The sequence below is a fragment of the Echeneis naucrates genome, chromosome 24 (assembly GCF_900963305.1).
Source record: "Echeneis naucrates chromosome 24, fEcheNa1.1, whole genome shotgun sequence".
NCBI classification, from domain to species: domain Eukaryota; kingdom Metazoa; phylum Chordata; class Actinopteri; order Carangiformes; family Echeneidae; genus Echeneis; species Echeneis naucrates.
The window spans coordinates 6,481,695-6,506,109 of record NC_042534.1 but is presented as its reverse complement, the minus strand read 5'-3'; the positions used below and the strand labels follow the sequence as shown (position 1 = coordinate 6,506,109).

General features: G+C 41.3%; 1 protein-coding gene across 1 annotated transcript in view; it reads left to right on the top strand.

Annotated features, from left to right (window-relative positions):
• LOC115037457 (glutamate receptor ionotropic, kainate 2-like) overlaps positions 1-18,648 on the top strand; it is a 53,268-nt gene extending 34,620 nt beyond the window's left edge. Inside the window, exons 7-16 of the mRNA XM_029496018.1 lie at positions 2,913-3,056; positions 3,896-4,003; positions 4,159-4,272; positions 4,372-4,578; positions 5,942-6,165; positions 9,718-9,836; positions 10,808-11,025; positions 11,644-11,869; positions 15,575-15,825; positions 18,484-18,648. Of these exons, the coding sequence (XP_029351878.1) occupies positions 2,913-3,056; positions 3,896-4,003; positions 4,159-4,272; positions 4,372-4,578; positions 5,942-6,165; positions 9,718-9,836; positions 10,808-11,025; positions 11,644-11,869; positions 15,575-15,825; positions 18,484-18,648 (1,776 nt within the window). The remainder of the gene's footprint in view (positions 1-2,912; positions 3,057-3,895; positions 4,004-4,158; positions 4,273-4,371; positions 4,579-5,941; positions 6,166-9,717; positions 9,837-10,807; positions 11,026-11,643; positions 11,870-15,574; positions 15,826-18,483) is intronic.
• The last annotated feature ends 5,767 nt before the right edge of the window (positions 18,649-24,415 follow it).

Sequence of the window (24,415 nt, the reverse complement as noted above, 5' to 3'; positions counted from 1 at the left end):
GTGGGGATGGGAGGGGGGGCGCTCTCACACTACAAACAGTGTAGCATACACAAATGTGTTTATAACGCACAACATCTAATATACTAAATAAACAGAGTCCTGTGGCTAAATCGATCTTTATGTTACAATAAATAAATTCCTGTCTCTGTTGTTGCCCATGATAAAGCATAAAGCCAGACACATGCTCTCTGTGCTGCTCCTACTGAAGCATGAATTTATCATAATCACTATAAAACTGTCAATGCAGACTATCAAAATCACGATTCAGCCTTTATACTGTATATGATTCCTTATGTAACGGTCTGTCTAATTTCAATAATCGACGTAGTTAATGCATATTAGATGAAATATTTCGCAATTGTAAGTTGAATACTGAAATGTAAATTTTAGTAATTTATTAAATCTCACATTTATTAATAAAATCTTTTTTTCCCCTTAAACCATGTGAAATATCTGATGAGCATGAGGATAAGATGATCCCACTCATTTCCAGTCATACCATTAGAGGGTTTAATTTCCTGCAAAGCATTAATATCTTGAAACACAACAAACAGAAAATATATTCATGGAAAACAAATGAAACTCTCACCTCAGGCAGCTTGTGTTGTATTTTGATGCAAAAATCCAACTTAATAAGAAGTGGAATAAACAATTGGATATGGATATTCTGTGCTGCATATATATGGGAAAAAAGGAAACCGTTCGACACCCTGCATTTCTTGAAGTCAAATATGCCACGTAACATCTGTTAAGCTTTTATGAAATGAATTATCAGCCTCCTGTCAGACATCAAGGTTGTGCTAAAATATCCCAGATGGATTTTATGCCAGGGCATAATTCAATATGAAAAGGGAAGTAAAAATAAACTTCTAAGCAGATCTTTAGGACTTTGTCTGTATTTAGCAAACAATTTGATAGATCGCTTTTTATCCTGAAAGTGTGTTGTTGCTTCTTTTTTCTGACAATATATTTATAGCCAAGCTGATTTATTGGAAAATGCAGTACATACTGTACTTGACCCAAATAAATGAAGTCATAAAGTCATAAAGCTAGGAGAATAGGAATGGGCTATTGATTGAATATGGATGAAAGAAGTCAAGGTTGTCAGAGAACAAGTGAAAAGGTCACAGGGAAAACTGAGGTGCAGAGATATTCTTGAAGAAAAAGAAAGATCAGTAGAAGTGCCCAGACGTTGGTTTTTTTTTTTTTTTTTAATGTATGAATTCAACCATGCCACATCCAAACTGAAATCAATCATGAAATGAATTTGTTGAATAAATGAGTTCAAAATGTATCATGTACTTTTGAAATGGAAAGCAGCAGACTGAAACTGACTGTGATTGTTGCAACTTTTCTGAATTCAACTGAGCTTTTTCTTCTTTTTTTTCTTTTGGAAAAAGGATGGGGGGTGTCTTTGTACGAAATATAGCTGGTAGTAACACAATAATCGGATGATTGGTCATGATGAACTTTCCCTTCAGTACAGAAAATATTGTTTGGATATTGGCTCTGTATGGAAAAAATATCCTGCTCTCTATTCAAGAAATAGATTAGTGGAATGGCAGATTTTTTTCCTAATCAGCATTTGCCACCAACACCAAAAACGTGCACGCACACACACACACGCACACACACGTGCACACACACACAAACAAACAAACAGACATCCACTCTGCAGGCACTGGAAAGGCAGATATGGCACTAGCTGTTCCCTTTCCAAGGGAACCAGTGGGGATGAAAGAGTGCAGAGATTGCTCTCCCATCCTCTGATCTCCTGCTGCCTTTGACATCAGCAGCCACCAACTCTAAAAGCACAGGAGAACTGGGGAAGAAGCTGCCTCACCCACATCGCCAACCACACAAACTTTCCTTCTTCCTCCATCTTGAATTTCCTCCCTCCTTGCTCTTGGATGTTTGATTTATTTCTTTAATTGGCCTGCCACAATAAATAAGGCTTGAATAAATTGTACGTGAAGCAAAGCCCTCGCCCTTTTATCTTTTCCTCCTCTCCCACATGGATGCTTTACTGCGCCTATAGAAACAAACAAAGAAAACTGATATGCACTAAGCAGTGGTCTGTGGTCAGTCATCTCCTGCTTTGCGCCGAGCTGCGCCTAGACGCGGCTCATTCCCTCTGACAGCCAACACTTCCACAGACCTTATAGCTTCAGAGACTTTATGAACTCAAAGTCATTTTTCATACTCCCTTGCAGGTTTGTCACCCAGGCCTTGTCAAATAAGATCACCACAGTGAATTTCAGCCTGTGTGGGACCATGAAAAGAGGATCTGAGCTGAGCTGTAATGTGTTGATCTGAGTAAATGTGGATAAGGAAATTGTGTGTGCCAAGTTTGGTAGCGTGCTAAAGATAAATCTCAGCCTGTCAGCGCGTGCACTCTGAGCTTGAGCATTTACTTTTTTCAGACTTATTACTGGGCTAACATGGATGACCACCCATCACCCAGCTCTGGTTTTTATATATATATGTGTGTGTGTGTGTGTGTGTTACACCAACTGTGGCAGTCAGAGTTGTCTCATCTGCACTGGTGTCTGTTTTGCGTTCGCCTTTCTCTGGGGAGCAGGCACACCCATCAGGACCCATTAGTCTTAGCACTGACAGGCCGGCCTTCCTCTGAGAGACTCTCCCTGGCAGAGCTTTCTCATTGCCTCAGATACTGGTTGGGTATTTTTTACTAACAGGCTGAGACACGGTGCCATTTGTGCGGGGCATTTACTGCTGGCATTACTTCTAATTTATGTTCTCTTGTCCTGACCAAAGCGACTGACCCGAGACTCCATATGCCTTCTTATGTCCCTCCGCAGGTGAACAAATGGATGGATTAAAGGTCAGCCAGAGAAAGATATCGACAGGTGTTATAAAACTGTCTAATAATATCACCTTCCTGTTTGCAGACGGATGCGGCGCTGATGTATGACGCTGTGCATGTGGTGGCGGTGGCGGTGCAGCAGTCGCAGCAGATCACTGTCAGCTCTCTGCAGTGCAATCGGCACAAGCCGTGGCGCTTTGGAGGACGTTTCATCAGCCTCATCAAAGAGGTATTGCTGTCAATGTGTATGAATGTCTTGACCTCTGACCTATAGCATCTGCTGAGCCCTGTAGCTCTGCTGCATAGTATTGATGGGTCCAATCACAGTTTGCACGCATTTCACTTGTAAATCACTGAAATATTTTCATTGAACTTTATCGCATATTATGAGTGTGGGTTTCAGTGCATACATATCCTTTCTTGTAGAAAATTGGGATGATAAATCTCGTAAACATCCCCAAACCAGTTTATTGTCCAATTTTAACCCCTCACAAATCTTCATTAAACTATAATTCGAATAACTGCTGCATTAGCTGCAGTAACTACATGTTTTTTGTGATCTTTCATTCTCTTCCTCCTGCTTTCTCTCCTCGCGTATCTCCAGTCGTGTTTATATCAAAGCCACTGTGTGTCCCCTTAACTCGAGTCAGGGTCAGCCATTTGCTTTGTTCTACAAAGCTCTCTGGATAGTATCATTGCAGGTAATTTTCAGAATGAGCCATTGTAGTTGCTGCTGCTTCCTCCCCTCCCATGTCTGCTGTCGCTCTCCATGCCCGTCTGTTCCTCCAATGGCTTTGAAGTGAAACTTCAAGCACAATGAACCACATGCATAATGAAGTCTTACCTGTCAAACTTGTGTCTATTCTCGCCGCTTTATTGTTTTTTGTTATGTTGTTGAGATAGACAGTGAGGAGAGAGCCAGCCAGAATTCATAATTGGGACAGAAAAAGTTTTATGGTTAGAGGTTGGACCGATATTGTTGAGAAAGACGAAACCTTAAGGTTAATGGAATGACTGTGCAGAGAGCTGAGGATTTTAGTTTATTATGCTGTATATTACTGTCTGCAGGCTCACTGGGATGGTTTGACAGGACGTGTTCTTTTCAACAAGACCAATGGACTGAGAACCGATTTTGACCTGGACGTCATTAGTCTGAAGGAAGAGGGGCTGGAAAAGGTGCGTCACTCATGGGTGTTATTGATGCTGTGTGGCTCCCGAGTCTTGAATGGGGGGGAAAAAAAAACAAAAAACTGGTATGGATGCTTGAAAGCATTTTATTTTGCAGACAAGACAAGGTGAAATCATACACTGACACTGAATTGTTTCAACAGATTGGAACATGGGATCCTCCCAGCGGCCTGAATATGACAGAAACTCACAAAAGCAAGACATCTAACATCACCGACTCTCTGGCTAACAAATCCCTGCGTGTATCAACCATACTGGTAGACACATTCAGATGAAAACAAGCAGTACACACATAGTCAACTATACACAGATTGAAAACAATTCGCCTTATACATCAACGCGTTTCCCCTGTGCAGGAGGAGCCATATGTGATGTTTAAGAAGTCAGACAAACCATTGTATGGCAACGACCGTTTCGAGGGCTATTGTATCGACCTACTGAGGGAGCTCTCTGCCATCTTGGGTTTCCGCTATGAGGTGCGATTAGTTGATGATGGGAAGTACGGCGCACTGGATGAGAGCACGGGCCAGTGGAACGGCATGGTGCGGGAGCTCATGGACCATGTGAGTCAACAAACACCAAAGCTGCACATTAGAAAAATATATGGACTCTTTTTTGAAAGTTATTGAAAGCCAATTTCATTTGAACATTTGAAAAGATGAAATACAGTAGAAGAAAAGAAGAAAGAAACAAAAAAAAAAAAAGAGTTTCAGAGGGAATAAAATACAGCAAGAAGGATTCTGAGTTCAAATCTTCTCGCTGAGCCTCCATTGGTTTCCTTAAGGCACTTTCGGGTCCTTCAACATCCAAAGACATAGAAGATAGATTATTGGTGACTAAACCGACCGCAGATGCTCCCAGCCCACCCCCATCCTCCACCTCCAGCAACACTTAGCAAATTCACAGTGACGCAGTCTACTGCTTTAGTGTGTTTTAGCATCCAACATCTTTGCATAATTTCTTATCATTGGGTGCTGCTCACAAAATATATGAAGGCTTTTGAATTAGCGATTTGTAATCTATTTACAAATACTGCATAGCCAGCGTTGGCATTAATACCTCTTTACTTAGCAGTGAATCTCAGCATCAACCGTAATTCCTTTACATGCTAATCAGTAGTCAAGTAGTAGTCAACAGTCCTGGGTCATTTTATTCACATAGCCTTCAATCTACCATATAGATGTAGCACCTCTCAGAGGGCATATAATAACCTCTTATATTATCAAGACATCAGTAGCTAAAGCTCTTGCCAAGTGACAATCACCACCACCTGACTCCACCAAGGAACCGCCACAGATATTACAAATAACCTATTCGATATAATAAACTTTTTAGGGCTCAAATATTTACTGACTTGATATCGATAGAATTTTATGCAGTAAAATTGCACACAGGAAATGATCTGTATCACGTTCCACCAAAAAATTTTGTTTTTTTTGTTAACTCAAACAGCAGGAGCCAGCAGATGAACAGAGCAGGAAATGAAAAGAGAGCCGTCTACCAGCATCTCAAATATCTTGAGCAGAGTATGCAAGGAAAAAAATCATTGAAATAGCTGAAATAACATTGATGAGTAAGTTATGTCTTCAAGGTGTTATGCAAATATATTTCCACGCTCAGCACCTAAAAGGGCTAATCTTATGTTCAAAGGACACAGGGTTAATTCATCCCAGATTAATCTAATCCTAAAATTGTTGCCTCAGTGACTCACCTTTGACACCACATAAGAAGGATTAAACACAACCGGCAATTTCCTGAAAACCTTCCAAGCCTCCTACCTGCAGATCTAGCTGAACTAATAACCCTGGCTATTTTCTCTCCTCCGTCATGCCTTTTCCTTCTGTACACATTGATCAGATGTTCATTTTGTTGCATTTAGTTTTTGTTTTTTTTTTTTTTTTATTGGTATCTGTTATCTCATTGCAGAAAGCGGACCTGGCAGTGGCTCCTCTGGCCATCACGTATGTCAGAGAGAAGGTCATCGACTTCTCCAAACCATTCATGACGCTGGGGATAAGTATCCTGTACCGCAAGCCCAACGGGACCAACCCCGGGGTGTTTTCCTTCCTCAACCCCCTCTCACCCGATATCTGGATGTATATTCTGCTGGCTTGCTTGGGTGTCAGTTGTGTGCTGTTTGTCATAGCCAGGTAACATGTCAACCCTCCTTTTCCCTTCCGCTGTTCTCTCTTCCTTCCTTCTTCCACTTCCTTCTTGCCTACCTGATATCCTGCTTCTACTAATATAGCAGATGCTCCCTCCGGGCCTGAATTAATTTGCTGAAAATCCTCAAGCTTTGTTGGAAAAAAAAAAAAACTCTGGCAAGAGGCAATGCCTTTTGCATTCATCTCTTTATTCTTAGGTGATTTCAGTAATGTAGATACGGTCTGCAGCAAAAGAATATAAAATCTGCAGTAAGGGTATTACCACAAGAGGACCATATAATTAATTTTACGTTTGCCTACTGTTAATAAGACATCAGCAAAAACTTACAATAAGACTTTTTAGCTGTTTTCATTTTGGATAACTCACTTGAAGATATAAATGAAAGACTAGTCAGGTTTTTTCATGCTCCATTCTGTCATAAAATAGTTTGGAGAAGAAAACACAGGTATAAGTCTTGACTATTGTAAGAAATGTCTAAATATGTTGTATAAGTACAATTCTAACAACATCTTTACCAACCCATCCGCAGTCCCCGCCCCCCGTCGCTCTCTCCCCCTAACCCCTTAACTACCCATCTACCCCAACTAAAATCACAGATGCATGAATGATGTAGAAAGATGTGTGTTAACCCCAGGGCTCCTCATCTTTTCCTTTGATCCAGAGAGGTTTGGGTTTAATGCACATTTCATCAAAATGTTACCGGCACAATGATCACATGAGAGCAAAGCAGCAACTGTCACCTAAGTTAGCTCAGAATATGCAAATTATACCCATAGACCTTTTGTTTCCACAGTTTGTCAGGGTAAGTGATTAGCATGCAATTCTATCAATATTCTTCTGGTTGTAATGGAATGGCCTCGGTACTTTTTATTAAATTATAATGCTCCTGTCTGCGACATGCATGCTTTGTGCCTTTCTGCGCGCCACGGCAGTAAATAGCACTTGTCCTCACACTGTGGCTCAAACTGTTCAGCAAAGTTTCAATCTGAAGAACGGTGTTTCTCTACAGTTCACTGAGCTGCGTGTTTCATAATTGTAGTATTGATTGCATGACCAGCGATTGATTGGTCAATCCCCAAATGCGAGAGTGTATTATTTTCTTTAATACCCTACAAACGGAGTGGAATGGAGTGAGCTTATGAAGTCTCAGTTTTGCGCAATAAAACACTAAACACCTCAATCTCACCAGGGATTCACAACATCTTTGAACCACTTCCCACACACTAGATGCACACTTTATTTATTTTTTTTTTTTTGTAATTTTATTTATTTATTTTTTTTTTTTGTGTGAAATAAGCTATTTCATTTCAAGCTCCAGAAAAATACATTCCACTCGGTAGTTCCTCCAGCTCTCTTGTGGATGAATTGATTCCTGTTTTTATTAACAAAACAACTAGTCTTCTCTCACATCATTGTGACTTTTTCTAAAGTAGAGAGCCTACCTGGCAAGAAGAATGGATATAAGTTGTATTACAAAATGTTTTACATGTAGATGCAGGCTGTGGCAGTTTTGTGGCACTAGACAGCTGTAATTTTAACACTCCCCCCCAACACAGCCTCTTCACTTGGGCTAAGAGAAGAAAGGCAACAGATCTATAAAGCCAGCCAGAGTAATTGAATCCAACAGACAGCTAATGGAGGGAGCGCGTTGTATTATTGTGGCCGAGGACGTGCGAAGGGGAAGAAGAGGGAGAGAGAGGGGGAACAAATCTTTTTAGAATTCTGTGTGCAGTTCGACATGTCCCTCGTGCTTGGTGTGAGGAGGTGACCTTACGTCTGCGTGTTACACATCCCCTTCTTCCTGGTGATCAGTGTGCAGTACACGGCCCGCAGGAATACGGGCCCGGCTGCAGGCAAAGGTCATACAGAGGAGCTGTTAGGTCTGCCGCATGCAGAATACACATGTAGACACTGAGAGAAACAAACACAATCCAATCCAAGTGTGTGCTGTATAGATTTAAACCCTCTATGATACCAGCAGCACACATCTAATGGCACTCACATTTAGCCACAGGCAACAGCTAAACAGTATATGTCACATCTGTGAACAACAACATGAATAAATTAGGCTTGAACATATCTGACTTTGAGATTTGATTGAACCAATGCAAATATGGGCACTACCACAGCGAAATACACTCCCACACAGCTCAAAAGGTGTGTGCGCAAATGTTAATGTGCAAGAGGTTTGATGTGAACAGGCATAAAAGCTTACACACATACAGACACATGTGCGTGTGCACACTGCATTATGCACAGCTCCACAAGGCTGTTGTGCCATTTGAGTTGCCTGTGGTTCCAAGGAGACAGAGCTCATTGACATTCCAGTAAATCAGGCGTCCTGATGGGTTTGACGGGAAGAATTATAGTGTGTCATCACAGCCATGACCACATAGATGATTCTCAAGGGGACAGCATAGAAAATCGTTGTATGTGGCAATATGACAAAAATGCTGCCACATTCACATCGCTTGTAGAGTAAGACCTTCAATTAGGCTGTTACAATAACAACAGAGAGCAATGGGAAGGCATATCTGTATGTAGATGTACAGCAGTCATGCAGCACGGTAAATAGTGCCGGCATTAAACTGCCATTGAACCATATATATGTCTCTAAAAGCTGCAGCTTACAAATAGAATCACACTTCTGCACCGTCTGAACCCTTAAGCTTTGGCCCGCAGGCTTATTAGCATGCAGCAAGTTGGAGGGGTGGGGGGGGGGGACTCCTAAGCAGCCTTATGTGATGGTACCCTCAACTGTGCATAAGCAATGTTCCTTCTATCAACCACTTCAGCACAAACTCAATCAGTTCCTGATGCTTAACGCTAACCCAATCACCCCACGCTAATGCCATGCCACTTTTGCTTAGGATAATAAATGAGAAATGTCCACAGCTGACCTGAAGACGGTGACAATAAGCTGAGGCAGGCAGTGGGAGGATGGAGGGGGTGAAAGAAAGAGGTTCATAGGCGACGAAAGGTAATCTGGGAAAAAAAATGAGGTGTAGGTTGTTGGGCAGGGAATAGCGCAGGGTGGGGAACAGAGATTAAGGTGTGAAGGGAATGTGAGAAAAGGCGGCTAAGGAGGAGAAGAACAGTAGGCAGCTGGGAAACGAGAATGGAAAAAAACAGAGGATATGGCATCCGCAAAGTAATGGTGATTGCAGTTGCTGGGAGAAAACACATAAAGGGTCCTGAGTCAGTGAATCCAAATGAGCTCTTAAGATCATCACGTACTTGGACATTATCACCAGTGACAGTGTTATTCCAGCCTATTGATCTGTTCTCACAATAAACTGATGGCATTTGAATATGCCAATAAGTTGATCTCAACAAAAGCTTGAATGATTTGCTGTGCTCTCAGCAGAAGCTCTGACCCTGAGGCCACGGCACAGGATTCCTACACATTTACATTCCCTCTGGTCCTCCTCAAAGTTTTAAAATTGATGTTTTATCTGCCGTTTAATCTGCACTAGGGAACACACTGTTCTCTGCTTTATGCTGACATATCTGTCTCTGTGCTTTTTCCTTTATAGGTTTAGCCCTTATGAGTGGTACAACCCGCATCCGTGCAACCCTGACTCAGACGTAGTGGAAAACAATTTTACGCTGCTCAATAGTTTCTGGTTTGGAGTTGGGGCTCTCATGCAGCAAGGTAGTTGCCTCAGCCTGTGGCTGCTGTCGCTCTGTGGAGCTGGAGCTCTCTATATCCCACTGTCTCTGAGGAATTGGTTGTTTTATACAAGCCAGCGGCAACAGAGAGACTTCTGAGGGTCCAGACAGAACTTAGAGTAAATGTGCATGTAATGATGTTTTAATTTAATCAGCTTAGCTCATAGGAACATAGTAAACAGACCGCGTATGAGACATGAGAGTACATGCTGGATAGATTTGAACAGCCCTCACACCACTTGAGTAAAATAAATGTTCCATTGCTTTAAAACCCTGGCTTGGATATTATAATTTGAACAAATGTACATCAGTGCTTTTATCAGCTAAAATAGCATCACTTCTGATTTTTTTTTTTTTTTATAATACAGAGTGAATACATTAACTCTGTAGCACAGTAATGCTAACACTATAATACCCCGTGTCCTCTCCTCTTGCCCTTGGCTCATCAGCACCTAGAGATCAGTGGGGTGTGGAGTCAGGATGTGAGGTTACCTTGGGTACATGACTCTCTGGCCCAAACAGCCCGTCACTTCTCCACATTGCTCCGAATGATCGATATTGAATGTGTTTATTTGATTGCATTGATTTATGTAAACCTTTTGTCCTCTGGGACATTTTTAAATAGCACTTTTCTGTGCCTCCTGCATTATTTAAAGCACTCACTTGTGACTCAGACAAGATAATTTCACTTGTTTGAAATCCAACAGTCATCTTATTTTGAAAGCTCTCTCAAGTGATTTCTTCTTGAAGTGAGTGGCACACCTGCCTCAGATGAAAACTTGGAGAGTTCTTGAAACAAGCTTTTTTTTTTTTTTGGTAGCTTTCAGAAGAGCTAATCTTATCTTGTTTTTGGCATTAATAGAATTCAGACAAGATTAGAATGATAATAAAGGCATGCTGAGATCAATACATTTTGCAGCATGTTGTTCACCCCTGCCACCTCCCTCACACCAGGCTCAGAGCTCATGCCCAAGGCCCTGTCGACTCGAATAGTGGGAGGCATCTGGTGGTTCTTCACCCTCATCATCATCTCTTCGTACACGGCAAATCTGGCTGCCTTCCTCACTGTGGAGAGGATGGAGTCACCCATAGACTCAGCTGACGACCTGGCCAAGCAAACGAAAATCCTGTACGGGGTGGTGGAGGACGGCGCCACCATGACCTTCTTCAAGGTAGCTGTCACAGTGGTTTCCACAAGGAAGCGTTCTTTGTCACTTCTGTCTGTTTACTGCGCATCCAGACAAAGTCATGTTGTTTTAATCAAGGAATCAGTCAACAATAATTGCGACTACAGTCTGATTTCATTCTGTACACTGTGCAAGTAGTTTTTAAAAGCACCCCACTGCTTTGGAGTTGATTACGTTGCTGAGAAGTTGGAGTTGTGTGCATTGTCTGAATTCTCATCTAACTACTTCCTGTGCCTTTCTGCCCTGGAACATTTTTAAACTGATCCAGTTTCAAAAAAGGCTATAAATGACCATGTCTCCTTTCAATAGATGCAAATTGCCTTTTATTTTACTTTACAATAAAAGTTTCACTAGTTCAATACTTGATCCATGAAGTAGCAGCAGTAGCAGAAAATATTAATCTGGATATTGCAATTGCTGAAAAATTGCCAGATAGCATCAAAAAGAGCCCGATTATGTGCAAATATTAGGGTTTCCTTTGTCTTTCATAGAAATAAACATTTATGTAGATATTTTCTTTCTGCTCTCTAACTTGGAAACAGTATCAATACATCCCCGCATTTATTTCTCATACACTTTTGCTTTTTCCCTGGTGACTTGCAGAAGACAAAAATTTCCACCTATGACAAGATGTGGGAGTTCATGAACAGCAGGAGGCAGTCTGTGATGGTGAAGAACGTGGAGGACGGCATCCAGCGCGTGCTGACATCGGACTACGCCTTCCTCATGGAGTCCACCACCATTGAGTTTGTCACCCAGCGCAATTGCAACCTCACGCAGATTGGGGGCCTCATCGACTCGAAAGCCTACGGAGTGGGAACACCTATGGGTAAATGACCTCAAACCTCTTTGCACGTCCACGTTGTAAATGTTTGAATAGCTGTAGGTCAGAGAGAGATACTACAGATACTACGTGGCAGATAAAGGTATATAGTGTGGATGATGGATAAGCTCCGGGAATGGAAAGTTTGACCTTTATTGATGGGGTCATGAGTATAATGGTTCGACAGAGTGAGGTGTAAAAGGTTTAGCTTAATGAAAAGTGAATGGCTGAAGAGGTTGAATTTATGGATAAGGTGAAAATGTGCTCAAGGCTTAAAAAACAGGCTGTGTTGGAAATCTCCCCTTTTTTTCCCAACCTGTAATGATTTCCTCACAGGATTATTTAGAGTAGAGAAGAAGTCCTGAGTTTAAAAACATTCACAAATACTTTTAATGGCTGAGCTTTCGCTAACTTTGAGGTCATGCAAGGCAAGATTATGAGTGGAAGACAGTGAAGCAATCAGAATGAAAACCAAAAGTCAATTTAGTGCAATTGCCTGTGAGTAACTTGACACCGACTGAATTGTGTCTCTGCATTAACCCACAACTACAAAGCACTTCACGAAGTATAAAACGAGCACTAAGAAATGTTTTACGCTGCTTGTTTGACCCAGCTCCTGTCAGGAATTATTGTTCTGACATTTTAAAGGGCCATTACCTTATGATGAAGCAGATGAGCTAAAACCATCAAAAGCGCTGTTTTGTTTTTATTTGACATTTCAGAAAATTATATCATGAATCAAATGTTTTTTCGCCAGCAGTTTTGCTGTATATAAAGTATATGGCAGGGTTGATAAAAGTGAAGAGCACAACCATGGTGTTCCCAGGGACCGTAGCTCAAAGCTGGTGATGGTACCAGGCCCGGTGTCGTGGAGGTTACAGTGGTCATGACGAGGCCAGGGAGAGCACTGCGACCCACCATAATGGCCACATCTATCATCAGTGATAGGAAGGCCATCAAATTTTGGAGGATTAATTTCTGTCCATCCACATCTGGACCTGGCCACCACTGATGGGTATGAGGCAGTTATAGATCTGCAGGGATGCCGTGATTGCCGCGGCTGTAACAAAGCTGAGATGATGCTTTGAAATATAGTCCCACTGTGACTCCATAAGTGCAGAAGTACTTATACTGATGCCCTTGAGATGGACACATGGTCCAGGACCACGGATCGGTTCCCCTTCCATTCATATGCCAACTTAGTGTATCAAATATATGATGACAAAATATAGCCCTAATCATTTTAATTCAGTGATAAGTGGTTTAAATGCACGGTTTAAAAATGTCCGCTTTCAAAGTCATTACTGCCCACTTACTCATTTCAATCTCTAATCCTGATGTTCATTGCTCAGTATTTCAGAAATAAAGCTGATTATAGGCTGTAAAATATTTCTTCTGTGATAGAAGAGGTCTGGAGATAATTACTTTATTAGTTGAAAGTGAGCTGTTTTCATGCCAACAGTCTTCAAAGAGTAGGAGTATTTTCTTTTTCTTCATTTTTTTTTTTTTTTTCTCCCCAGCTTGTTGCCTTTTACTTGCGTCCTTGTCCCAGACCCGATGAAGACTTCTTAGCCTATAACTTTTGCCCCGCTGAGCACTGTTTAGCCGTTCATTCCCCGTGGGGCTGTTATGGCAATAAACCAGAGCAAGTCGTATAATAAGTCTTAACCTTTTAGCGCGTGTCGGTTTTTACATGTCCTTTTCCCAAAACGCAAGTGCTTCATCTACAGCAATCGACTTGAGCTGTGATCACATTAATACTAAAGGCCAGACAGTATGGGAGTGATGGATGTCCTCTGGTGTTGAACATCTGTCAGGTAGTTGTGTATGCTCAGTGTGTCAAGCATAGTGCTTTTCCATTCGCCGAGGCCCCGTTCTCCATATCCTCCTCTCGAAGGACCCATCCTATTAGCATTTATCCAAGGCCTGCTTTGTTAGGCCATCATTAATCATTTGAAATATGAGTGCAGCCAGAATCAGGGGACTTGGGATACTTGATAGATCTCTCATCTTCAAATGAAGCAAGCATATGCTTTTCTCATGCACGTGTACACATGCAGATATATATATCTATATAAGGCTGTGTATTCAGAGCAGCTGCCTGTCTCCTGTACATGCACAGAATGCAGGGATATACGTGTGCACTTGGTATTACCACCTGAAGTCATGCACATCATGAAGAAAAAGAAAACACTTTTGTCTCTCACATGCACACGTTACCACAAAAATAAGGATATTCAGTGAACATAGATATGCTGCTCAAAAATTGGGTGGCATTCTGTGTATTTTTTCCCTTTTTTTTGTGTATTAATGTCCCTTTTGTCAGTCTAAATACACACAGCCTCTGAGATGAAAGGATGATGGATGGCAACGGATAAATGATGGATGAGACAGAGAGGGAATCAACTACAGGGGCTGACAGGCAAAACTGTAGGAGAGCTGCAGACAAAGTGATGCTACCTGTTACCTGGAGCCAGTTTCAGTTCTTTAGCACAAAATGTTCCCATGTTTGGGAAAAAAATTATTTCTGTTATGCTGGCATTATAAAAATTTCATATTTTACTGCTGTTTCATCTTTTTTTAAGTCGCTCCAAATGAGCATATGAGCCAAAACGCCTTAAATAGAAATTGAAATGTACAACCAGGCTTCATTACGTATGATTTCTGTAATCACATAAATACACTGACTAGCTTTCAAAGCAGTTTATAAATGAAACATGAACAGTCACAGTAAGTATTAATCTTTCCCGGCCTGGTTAGGGCAGGGTGTGTGTGCTGTGCCCTGATCAGCCGTTCGCTGTGTCAAACACGCTGTGGAAGGGAGAGGAACACGACCCCACTCGGGTACTCTGCAACGATTACTCCTCCTTTGATCACGCCAGCACCCACTGCGCCTTAATGTCTTGTCGCTAATTCTGGCGCCTTCCCACTGTCTCTGGAGTTAGGCTCTTTTCCTCGCCGTGAAATCAACACGCATAAAAACCCATTGATACAGGAACCCTATCTCCAATATACACATATAATCCCAAACGCAAATGCATCCGTGTACCGCACACCCCACTGTGTTTTTTTGCCTGTTTATGTGCTCCATTTATGGTACACGGACACAGTGCAAACACCGGCTAATTTGTCAGAACCAACAGCAGCTCGGCACCACAAAGCCAAGTGTTTGTTGCCAACACCCCTTGCGTTATAATTCACACACTGCAGAGATGAGCGAGAATTCTGGACTCACTCTGTGAATATACGGATTAGTGGGATTTGAGGAAGGACTTACAAAAAAACTCCTTCTAAGCAGCCAACAATAACATGACAGGTTATATGATCATGTGTGAACCACCGCGTGCTTCATACACCCACAACTCATGGTTATATATACACATATTATAATGTTAGACCCAGTGGATCTTTTTTTTGTCATGTCACACCTCATCTTGTGGCCTTTTCACACACTCTCCAGACTCTTATTTAAGTCGAATTCATTCCCCAAAAAAGAGATAAAATGTACAATAAAAGCAGTTAAAGAGCAATTTTACTGATAGCATTATTGTTATTTCAGACTTTGTATAGATGATCTACAAAGATGTGATCATGTAAAAACATTTGGCCACAATAACCACGCAGTCCCTCCAAGTTATGATCAGATTTTTCTTTTTTCACATCTTGCTGTTTCCCATGTCCGCCGCTCTCATGCTGTTTTTGTTCCTGCAGGCTCTCCATACAGAGATAAGATCACAATAGCCATCCTGCAGCTGCAGGAAGAAGGGAAGCTGCACATGATGAAGGAGAAGTGGTGGCGAGGGAACGGCTGTCCCGAGGAGGAGAGCAAAGAGGCCAGCGCTCTGGGGGTGCAGAACATCGGTGGGATCTTCATCGTGCTGGCTGCAGGACTGGTGCTGTCGGTGTTTGTGGCTGTGGGGGAGGTCCTTTACAAGTCGAAACAGAACGCACAGCTGGAGAAGGTACTACGGCCTTTTTCCACACATACAGGATTCTAAACATTTTGCTTATCCCATTCATTTAATGTGAGCACTGTTTCATTGTTCATCACTTTTACTTTTTCTATAAATGCCTTATTCATTCTTATGTCCATTGTGTTTAACTATAACTTTGTATTTCTGCTAATAATTGTGTGAATTTCAATCGTGGTTGAAAACTAAACTCATATTTATGTTAGATTGAAAAGACTTGAAGTTTTACGGAGAAGATCGGGTTGAATCCAATGTGGAGTCTCTTCTTGAGCAATAACAGTAAACAGTTACACAAACTATTTCAATATATAAAGGAAGAAGGAAAGAGAGCCCCTGTGTTAATAGTAAAACATCCACGATGTTGCTTTTTTTCTCCAGCCTGTGGCTATATTTCTTTAAAGCAAGAAATTTCCAGGCTCTTCTGTCTTTGCTATTTTAGTACTGAGTGCACATGACTCATCAGAGAGTGTGGAGTGTATTTTAGTGCACTTTAACTTGCGCAATGATGTTTCCGGATAATTGTGAAAGTTCGTTTGATAGCGCATTTTAATTATTTACATCTACAGAATTATCGCAGCGCAGTGGTGTGTTACTTTATTGGGATAGTAATTAGTTTCTGGTATTTTTTTATTTTTTTTTAACTGGCTGCATATGTTTCAGAGCACATCTTAGATATCATTAATCAAGAACCGCAAGACTGGGTCAGATAATTTGCAAATGCCACAGTCTCTGGGCCGCCAAGGTGCTTGTAATTTACATGCTGACAACAATCCTCTCCTTTTCTATTTCCTCGCCCTGCCAACCCCCTCCAACCAAACGTCATCAGCTTTTTATTTTTATTTTATTTTTTTTTTTTTTACCCTTTTTCTCCATCTTTTTTCCCTATCAGTCTAATTCATATATCTCCTCTCTGCTTCTCTACATTTCTTTTCCCCTAACCCTTCATGCTCCTCTCTACTTCTGTAATCACTCATCTTCCCAAGTATGCGCAATCTTTCATTCAAACGCCAGACAAATATAAGTAAAAAAAACGGAGAGGAAAAAACAAAAATACCTGGTGCATAAGCCACCCACAGATATCCATCTCACACACCCACACACATACACAAACAGAAAAATAATAGCTCCATACTTTAATGCTCTCCCTCCTCTTTTATATCGCTTCTCCTCCTACCCCCTCTCAGAATTTGAATTACATTTTGCATAATCAGAAAGTGAATATATGGGAATTTGTCTTGGCAACGTTTGTGCACAAGCATATTGACATTTTATAGGATTTCACACCACAGGCATTATGCAGGGGACAACAGAAGCTCATATTACAGAAGTTGCGTAACACATGTCACTCTGTGAGGGGGTGATTGATGTTTTAAAAGAAGGTACCAATATTTTGGGATTTAATCTGTTGAACTGCGTGTTTTGTTCTTTGTTCGTTATCTTTTGCATTTTCCTTTTGCGCGACAAAAATAACAAACGTTGAATGTATTGCTCAGGATTTAGCTCTTGGCAGGACGCAAAATGCTCAGAATCAGCAGCCTTTGTTTGCTGCTGCAGCTCCAAAGGAGAAAATCTGGGACACGCCAGATCTTTAAGTAACGGCCTGTGTTTCAAAAGAAATTATGTATCAATTAAATTAACAGATTTAACCGCGATCTTTTTGTTGCTGAAACTCAACTTAGTATCTTAGACCTTTACATTAAAGCTTAATCTATAATAATTCCTTTAAATTTATCTGAGTTGATTAAAACTGGGGATATGCTATTTCACTGACATGAAACCTACACAGCAGAAAAAAAGAGATGGAAAATATATATGTCTTTATCCAAAAAATAATTTAATAATAATCAATTTTTATCCAATCTCCGAAGTATCCTCTATATAATGACTTTCACATTTCAAATGTTGGTGCCCCCAAGTGGTAAAAAAAGAAGTAAGGCGTCATGAAAACATATGATAGATTGCAACCATTTTCCCTGAGCTATCGTCAAAATTTGCTGATTACAGAGGCCATAATGAAACTATGAAGAAATGAATGAATTCCACTCATAATGTTTTTTTATTAATGGCTATGCAGGCTTTTAGCATCAATTACCAGCATGTGCTTTGACAAATGTTGCCTGTCGCCTGGGAGAAGCTTCCACCATAATATCTTATGTACTAGCAGCCTTATTCAACACGTTCGAACAAACAGTAGACAGTGATAATATCCATTGGTTTGTGAAATGCCGATTTCAAGCCTCGAGTTTGAGTTGTCTCGATCATCCATCATTACACTAGTCTGTGAATCGCACAGTAGCCACACCCAAATTCATTACTGGCTTTATCGTCTATTTTATCTCAATGGAAATATAATTTCAAAAATGAGCATAAGGGAAAGTGTGACAATAAACTCGGGAGGAAAAAAAATCTGCTAAAGTAGTACATAAAGTAAGAAGTAGAGCCATTTTCTCATAGATTACATGCAAACTGACTTTCTGTTGCACCAGCAGTCCCCCTGATGGTCGTTGGATAGAATGAAGGTTTAAGGCTCTTCCGCTTTGGCTCTACATTTCAGGCCCTACATCCAGTTTTATGTTTTGTTCTGAATAATGTGACAAGACACTGTGATGTCAGTCATAACGTCTCCCTCCTTCCTCTCTCCCTCCACAGCGATCATTCTGCAGCGCCATGATGGACGAGCTGCGCGTGTCTCTGAAGTGCCAACGCCGTCTCAAGCAGAAGCCTCAGCCGCCCGTCATCGTCAAGACAGAGGAGGTCATTAACATGCACACGTTCAATGACAGGAGACTCCCAGGAAAGGAAACCATGGCATGAGCACACCCACAAGAGCACCCCTCAGTAAACAAACATGGAGGGGCAGACAGGGTCAAGTTAATGCTGACTTAACCGCAAACTGAGGTTAGCAGTCAAAACAGGATTCCTTTTGAACCCACTTGCTTATGTAGACCGATGTTTCCTGTGGAAATATAGATAACTGAGCAGTGTCACCTCACTGTGACATTCACTTTTTGAAGGGAGCTGGAAGGGAAGGACTGGTTTGTGTTTGTGTTGATAAAGTGTGTAAATTGAAATGAATCCAGGCAGTTTTGGAACAAAAAATAATTCTAGTTAATACTAAAGGTGGACCTACACACACACACACACACACACACACACACGCACACACGCACACACACACACACACACACACACACACACCTAATACATGTATGCACATACACACGCTCTCATCTGACACACTTGACACCTGTGCAGAAGAGACAGCTATTGTGACAGTAACACCCGATGTAGTTTTTCCGTTGACGTCAAAGCCCTTTTGTCTTATCGCCATGTGTGTGTGACCCCATCAGCCCCTCCCTTCAGTGGCTTGAGTTTCTTTCAAATGATTTGGACAGACACTAATCTCACACAACAAAGGGAAGCGACAGAGCCCAATGGTTTGCCATGAACTGATGTATAAAAGTGATATTTAGTTTGAAATTATCTATGCTGACCTTGTTGAGCACTCATCGTTTTCTTCTGTAATGCCTTTCTCGTGCCAAAGTTCTGCCATTGTATAGAACTTTCTACCATGCCTATTATTATGTTCAAAGCCTCTACAAGCAACGTATACTGTGGAAGTCCTTCTTCATGTCCGTCTGCAGTTTTCACTCTGTATCAGTTGTTGTTTAAAATGCAGTATTTCTACAAAAATGTTTGTTTTTGTACAAGAACAAGAAGTTTTGTAGTACTTTGTATCATGGTAGCCCCTCCTGTGGACAAAATATGTAGCAGATACAAACTCAGCCCCAAACTCTGACATCCGGCGGCTCTGGGGCTTCAAACTCTGCTGTGTAGGGTTCATCTCTCTCATCTCAGAGATTAAGTCTTTTTTTTTTTTCTTTCTGTCAGTCTCGTGGGGCCTGCTGTACATAGTGTCTGGGGACAGTGCGTTGGCTTTTGGTGGGTAAGGACAATGAAACTGTGAAGGAAGGTGGTGACGCCGTCAGCTTAAGTGCATCAAAACATGTGATTAAAGAACAGCGACCGTGATGAGTCACCATGGAAGACACAGTGAAATATTGAAATGTTGCTTGTGATAAAAGATATATGTATCTGTAGATACAAGGCTTCAATGTTGTTATTGCACTACATTTTAGCCTTAGGAAGATGTAAAAAAAAATAATTTATCATGGGATTTTTTGATGAGTATCAAGTCTTACTTTTTTGATTGAGTGGAAATAATTGTATAATTATATATTATCATCAATACCAGGCTAATATTAATAATAATATATTGGCCCGTAGTAATTGTTTTAACCTAAAGACAAATCATAAACTATTTTAATATGGATAAACACTAAATTGGACCTATAAGAGTTAACTAATAAACTTTTCAGTGCTCTCTGCTGGATGAACTGTTTCTAAATGACCGCAGACCTCCTTTAATATTTCTGTAGAGCAATTTTTTGTTACTTAGCAGCTGAACCATCAATAAATCTGCCCTAAGATAACAGCCTCACTAATATGTCACTCAAGCTATAAAAATAGTCAGTGCAATGAGGCCATCCTATTTTCGACACAAATCTTCTAACCCTAACCAAGAATTTGTTAGAAATCTGAATCGCTGTCATAAAGCAAGACAGAATAAAGAGAAGCTGTCACTTGATTAATGTAACATGGAATATGATCAAGAGTTCCAGTTTGGCTACTTAACAGGCTTCGTGGTGATGTTTTGCTTGTATTTTTTTATTTTTTGTTTGTTTGGTTGGTTGGTTTTGTTTTTTGTTTGTTTTTCTCAGCTGCTGACTCCAAGAATGAACTTGATGGGCCACTTGTGAATGTAGGAAACGATGCGTCTGCAGTATGATGTGGGAATGAGCAGCAGCTTGGAGGCACTCGCCGTATGTTACCATAGCAAATGTCTCACATTTTTCGTTCGCTGGGCACCACTTCACCCGTGTTGCCTCGACCTCAGCAAACCCCGGACACGATGCTGATGATAGCTTATGGACAGAAAACCCCCTAATTGTCTCCCAATTGTGTATTCTCTCCACTGAGTGACACAATCACATCTGGCCCCACGACACCTGTGGTCTGTTAACTCTGTTCCATGTTGTTAAATGACAAGCATACTAGGTAGGTCACTGCATCACTGCCCCCCTCCCTCTCTTCCTGCTCTACCCACTCCACCTCGATCTGTTAGTCCTACAATTTCTAAGACATAAATTAAAAAAAAAAAAAAAAAAAAAAACATGCAAAGGCCATCTCGAGTGAGGACATCTCTTCTGTACATGACTGGATATACCTAATGACTTATTTAAAACAACCATTTATAATATATACCACGATAACTGACGGGGAAGACGAAACCCCGAAGCTCGTTGGCATTCTACCAGTGTTGCTTGTCATTTTCCACCCAGCTGAAGCGGCTGAATATCTGGAAACATTTATTAGAAAATGACTCCAAAGGCTTTGCTATCCTGTCGAAAAATAAGTATAGCTCATGGAATTTGGCATTGATGCAAGGTTTTACAAATAATGTCATTAAAAATGTCATCATTGTAGTTTTTGCCTTATATTATTCATGCAACCTTTTCCAATTCCCTTGAGAGCAGATGAGCTGAAGACGGGCCCTCTGTACGTATTTTATTTGAGAGTGCTTAGATGCCATCAGGTATAATGATGAGCATTATCTCTTCAAGTATTCTGCCATGTCAGGCACTTCTAATTGATAAAATGCCCAAAGACTTGATTTGTATTATCTAACTGAATACATTAGGTAATTGCTAACATTGTTAATTAAATCAGGATTGTAAGCATGTTTGGGCAGCTGACTTCCTGACTTGCTCTCCGGCTCTCCTGGCAGTGTTTCCGTCCACCTGGCTTCATGCCGGCTTTTCCCTGACCACACACTTTCTGAAATATCCCCATGAGATCACCGAAATCCAGATGACTGTAAGTATATAGAATTCACAATGATACACGGGAGAATACACAGCCTGACAAACAGGCCCCGAGAATGTTCCACGCCTTCTGACTCTCCGAGTTTTCATTGTTTATTGTTATTTCCCTCCCACAGGCGGCGGCAGGCGGTCAGACAGCTCTGTGTTTCTGACAAGGTTTTTCTGGGAGTAATGATGAAAACTGTTTCTGCAGGCCGACCTCTGCCGCCACAACATAAATGGCCACCCTGTCTGCCCTCCAGATTGACAGGGAAGGTCAGAGCATGCGTCAGTGTGTTCAGTGGGGACCGCTTAGTCTGTCACACTTATTTCCATCATATTAAATCCTCTTCCTCTTTTTCCTAAGTGCTCATTGGGAAGGTATCCTCGGATAACATCATGTTCATTAGGCAATTAATGGGCAGGATTGCGTTGTGGACACAAAATTGCTTTCTGAATGTGACTTTGGTTTGTCACGCAGGCTAATAGCACCTGCCAAGGACAGTTTTGTGAGGGAGGAGATATATTCTTGTGCTCATTTCCCAGTGAGTTTAATAATTTAGGACTCCAGTTTAAAAATCATGTGATTCCCAGTTAGATTTTTTTCCCTGTTGAATAAGTAGCAGTGCATGTGCTTGTAAAGTCATTAGGTGCACGTTGTCTCATAAGTGATTTCACCAGTTGTCCCAGTTCAGCAGTTGGCTTGCTGCTGTTGGTTTCTGTTCCCTTGATGTTTTAGACAAAGGTCTAATATTTCACAAATGACCGAGGCCATTTTACGGTAAAATTAGGTCTTGATATTATTTCAGCTTCACTTTGATAAAGAACCTCTATGTCAGCTATTTAATTTGCTTCATTAACCATAAATCAGACAATCCTCTGGTTATTGTCTCCATAATCAGGTTTTGATTAATCGTCTTAGCAGCGTGGCTGTATGTCATCGGTCAGTTCACCACGGTGTTCTGGGCTGAAATGGCTCATCATGTCAAACAGATGGACGCTCATGCTCTCAGAGGATGAACCAGCAGGTTGGCAGTTTCATTTATTTTTTTGTTTGTTTTCATCGGCCTGAAGAAATCACTCGGATTTTGTGATTTCATATTTCAGCTTGTGACCACACGCACTTTAAACCGACCGCACTCCCATCAGCCTCAGCTGCACTGCAGTCTGTAGTTGACATGGTGAACATAACACCTGCAAAACTGCAGCATGTCAGCGTCGGCATTTTGAACACATTAGCATTTAGCTCAAAGAACCTTCAAGGCAGCTGTTAAGTCTTTTAGAGATGGAAACTTCATTTTCTGCAAGTGTAAGACTCCCAATTTACAGGAATGTAATATATAATATTTTATTTATCATGACAGGATATTTTTTCCATGTTGCTCATCCTCTCACATGATGACAAGTAAAGAGACGCCATGAATATTCAAATCACTGACAGTATTATCACTCCCTTAAACATTTAAAAACTATTTCATTTGTGCTCCCAAACATCCGGTCAAATTGTATGAAGACAAAGAAAAATTTCAAAAAGGAAAGCAATTTATTCACGCATTTACTGTGTTAAATATGACAACAATATAGAGCCAGAAATCCAATCGTTTAGCATCTTTTTGTTCACCCTCCCTCAGTGAAAAGTAATCACCGATTCCTGGCATGGTCTGTGTAAATAATTTGATGATTTGTTGTCATGCGGCTCATATCAACAAAGCTGGTAGCAATCTTTGGTGCAATATTCAGCCTGCGGTTGATGATTCCCCCTCTGTAGATATTTCAGGCCTCCTTTCTGTGAAGTTCAGCACACACATAATATGAAATCCTGGGGAAATGCAATAAAGGGGGAATTGCAGTAGCTGGCTGAGCCAGGCAGGCGTTGTTGGTCGAGAAGTGATGATTTGGTACGCACAAGGATCTTGCCCAGCAGTGGCATGTGTCTGCCCAGAGATAGCACAAGGGGGGTGGGGGGTGTTGTTGAAGAAGCAGTGGCCACACACACAGACGTCTAATGGTTTTACTTCAGCAATGTGCATTATCCTCATGAGGAAGTGTGTGTTTGCATGTAGAGTCCCCACTGCTTGCCACCTGTATGTGGGTTTCTACAACCGCGCACGAGCCCAGGAGGGACAAACCCCCTCATTTCAGCAAGCAAATGAATTTCAATTTGAAGAAATGATCTTTTGTGTCATGTAGCAATTCGTTTGGATGTGGTTTTCTATCTGAGTGTTATTTTTCCCAGTGGCAGATGTGTTGTGGTGGGTGGCAGCTGCAGAATGCAGGAGCACAGCTTGCTAAGTGATTCACCCTGCTCCTGGCGTCTCCGTTACCCCATGAGTCTTTTCACTGACAATGTTTTCATTTCTATTTGCTTTATGTGTAACTAGGGTGGTTGGCTGGATGCTTTGACAGCTCTGTCAGAAAAATGACAGTGCTGGTTTTCTCTCAGAGTAAGGGTGAGAGAAACTAATGGGGCGTTTGGAGACTATTTCATTTTCGTGACGTATTCCACGCCTGTTCTGAGAAAGGTATGGAGAATGTGCCGCTAAATCATATTTTAGATGAGCACGATGATGGTGCTCAATCTGATAAAATCCCCAAATTGAGAGCGCGAATGAGTTTCCTATCTGATGACATCGACTGCAGGGGTGGGTTTTTTTTCT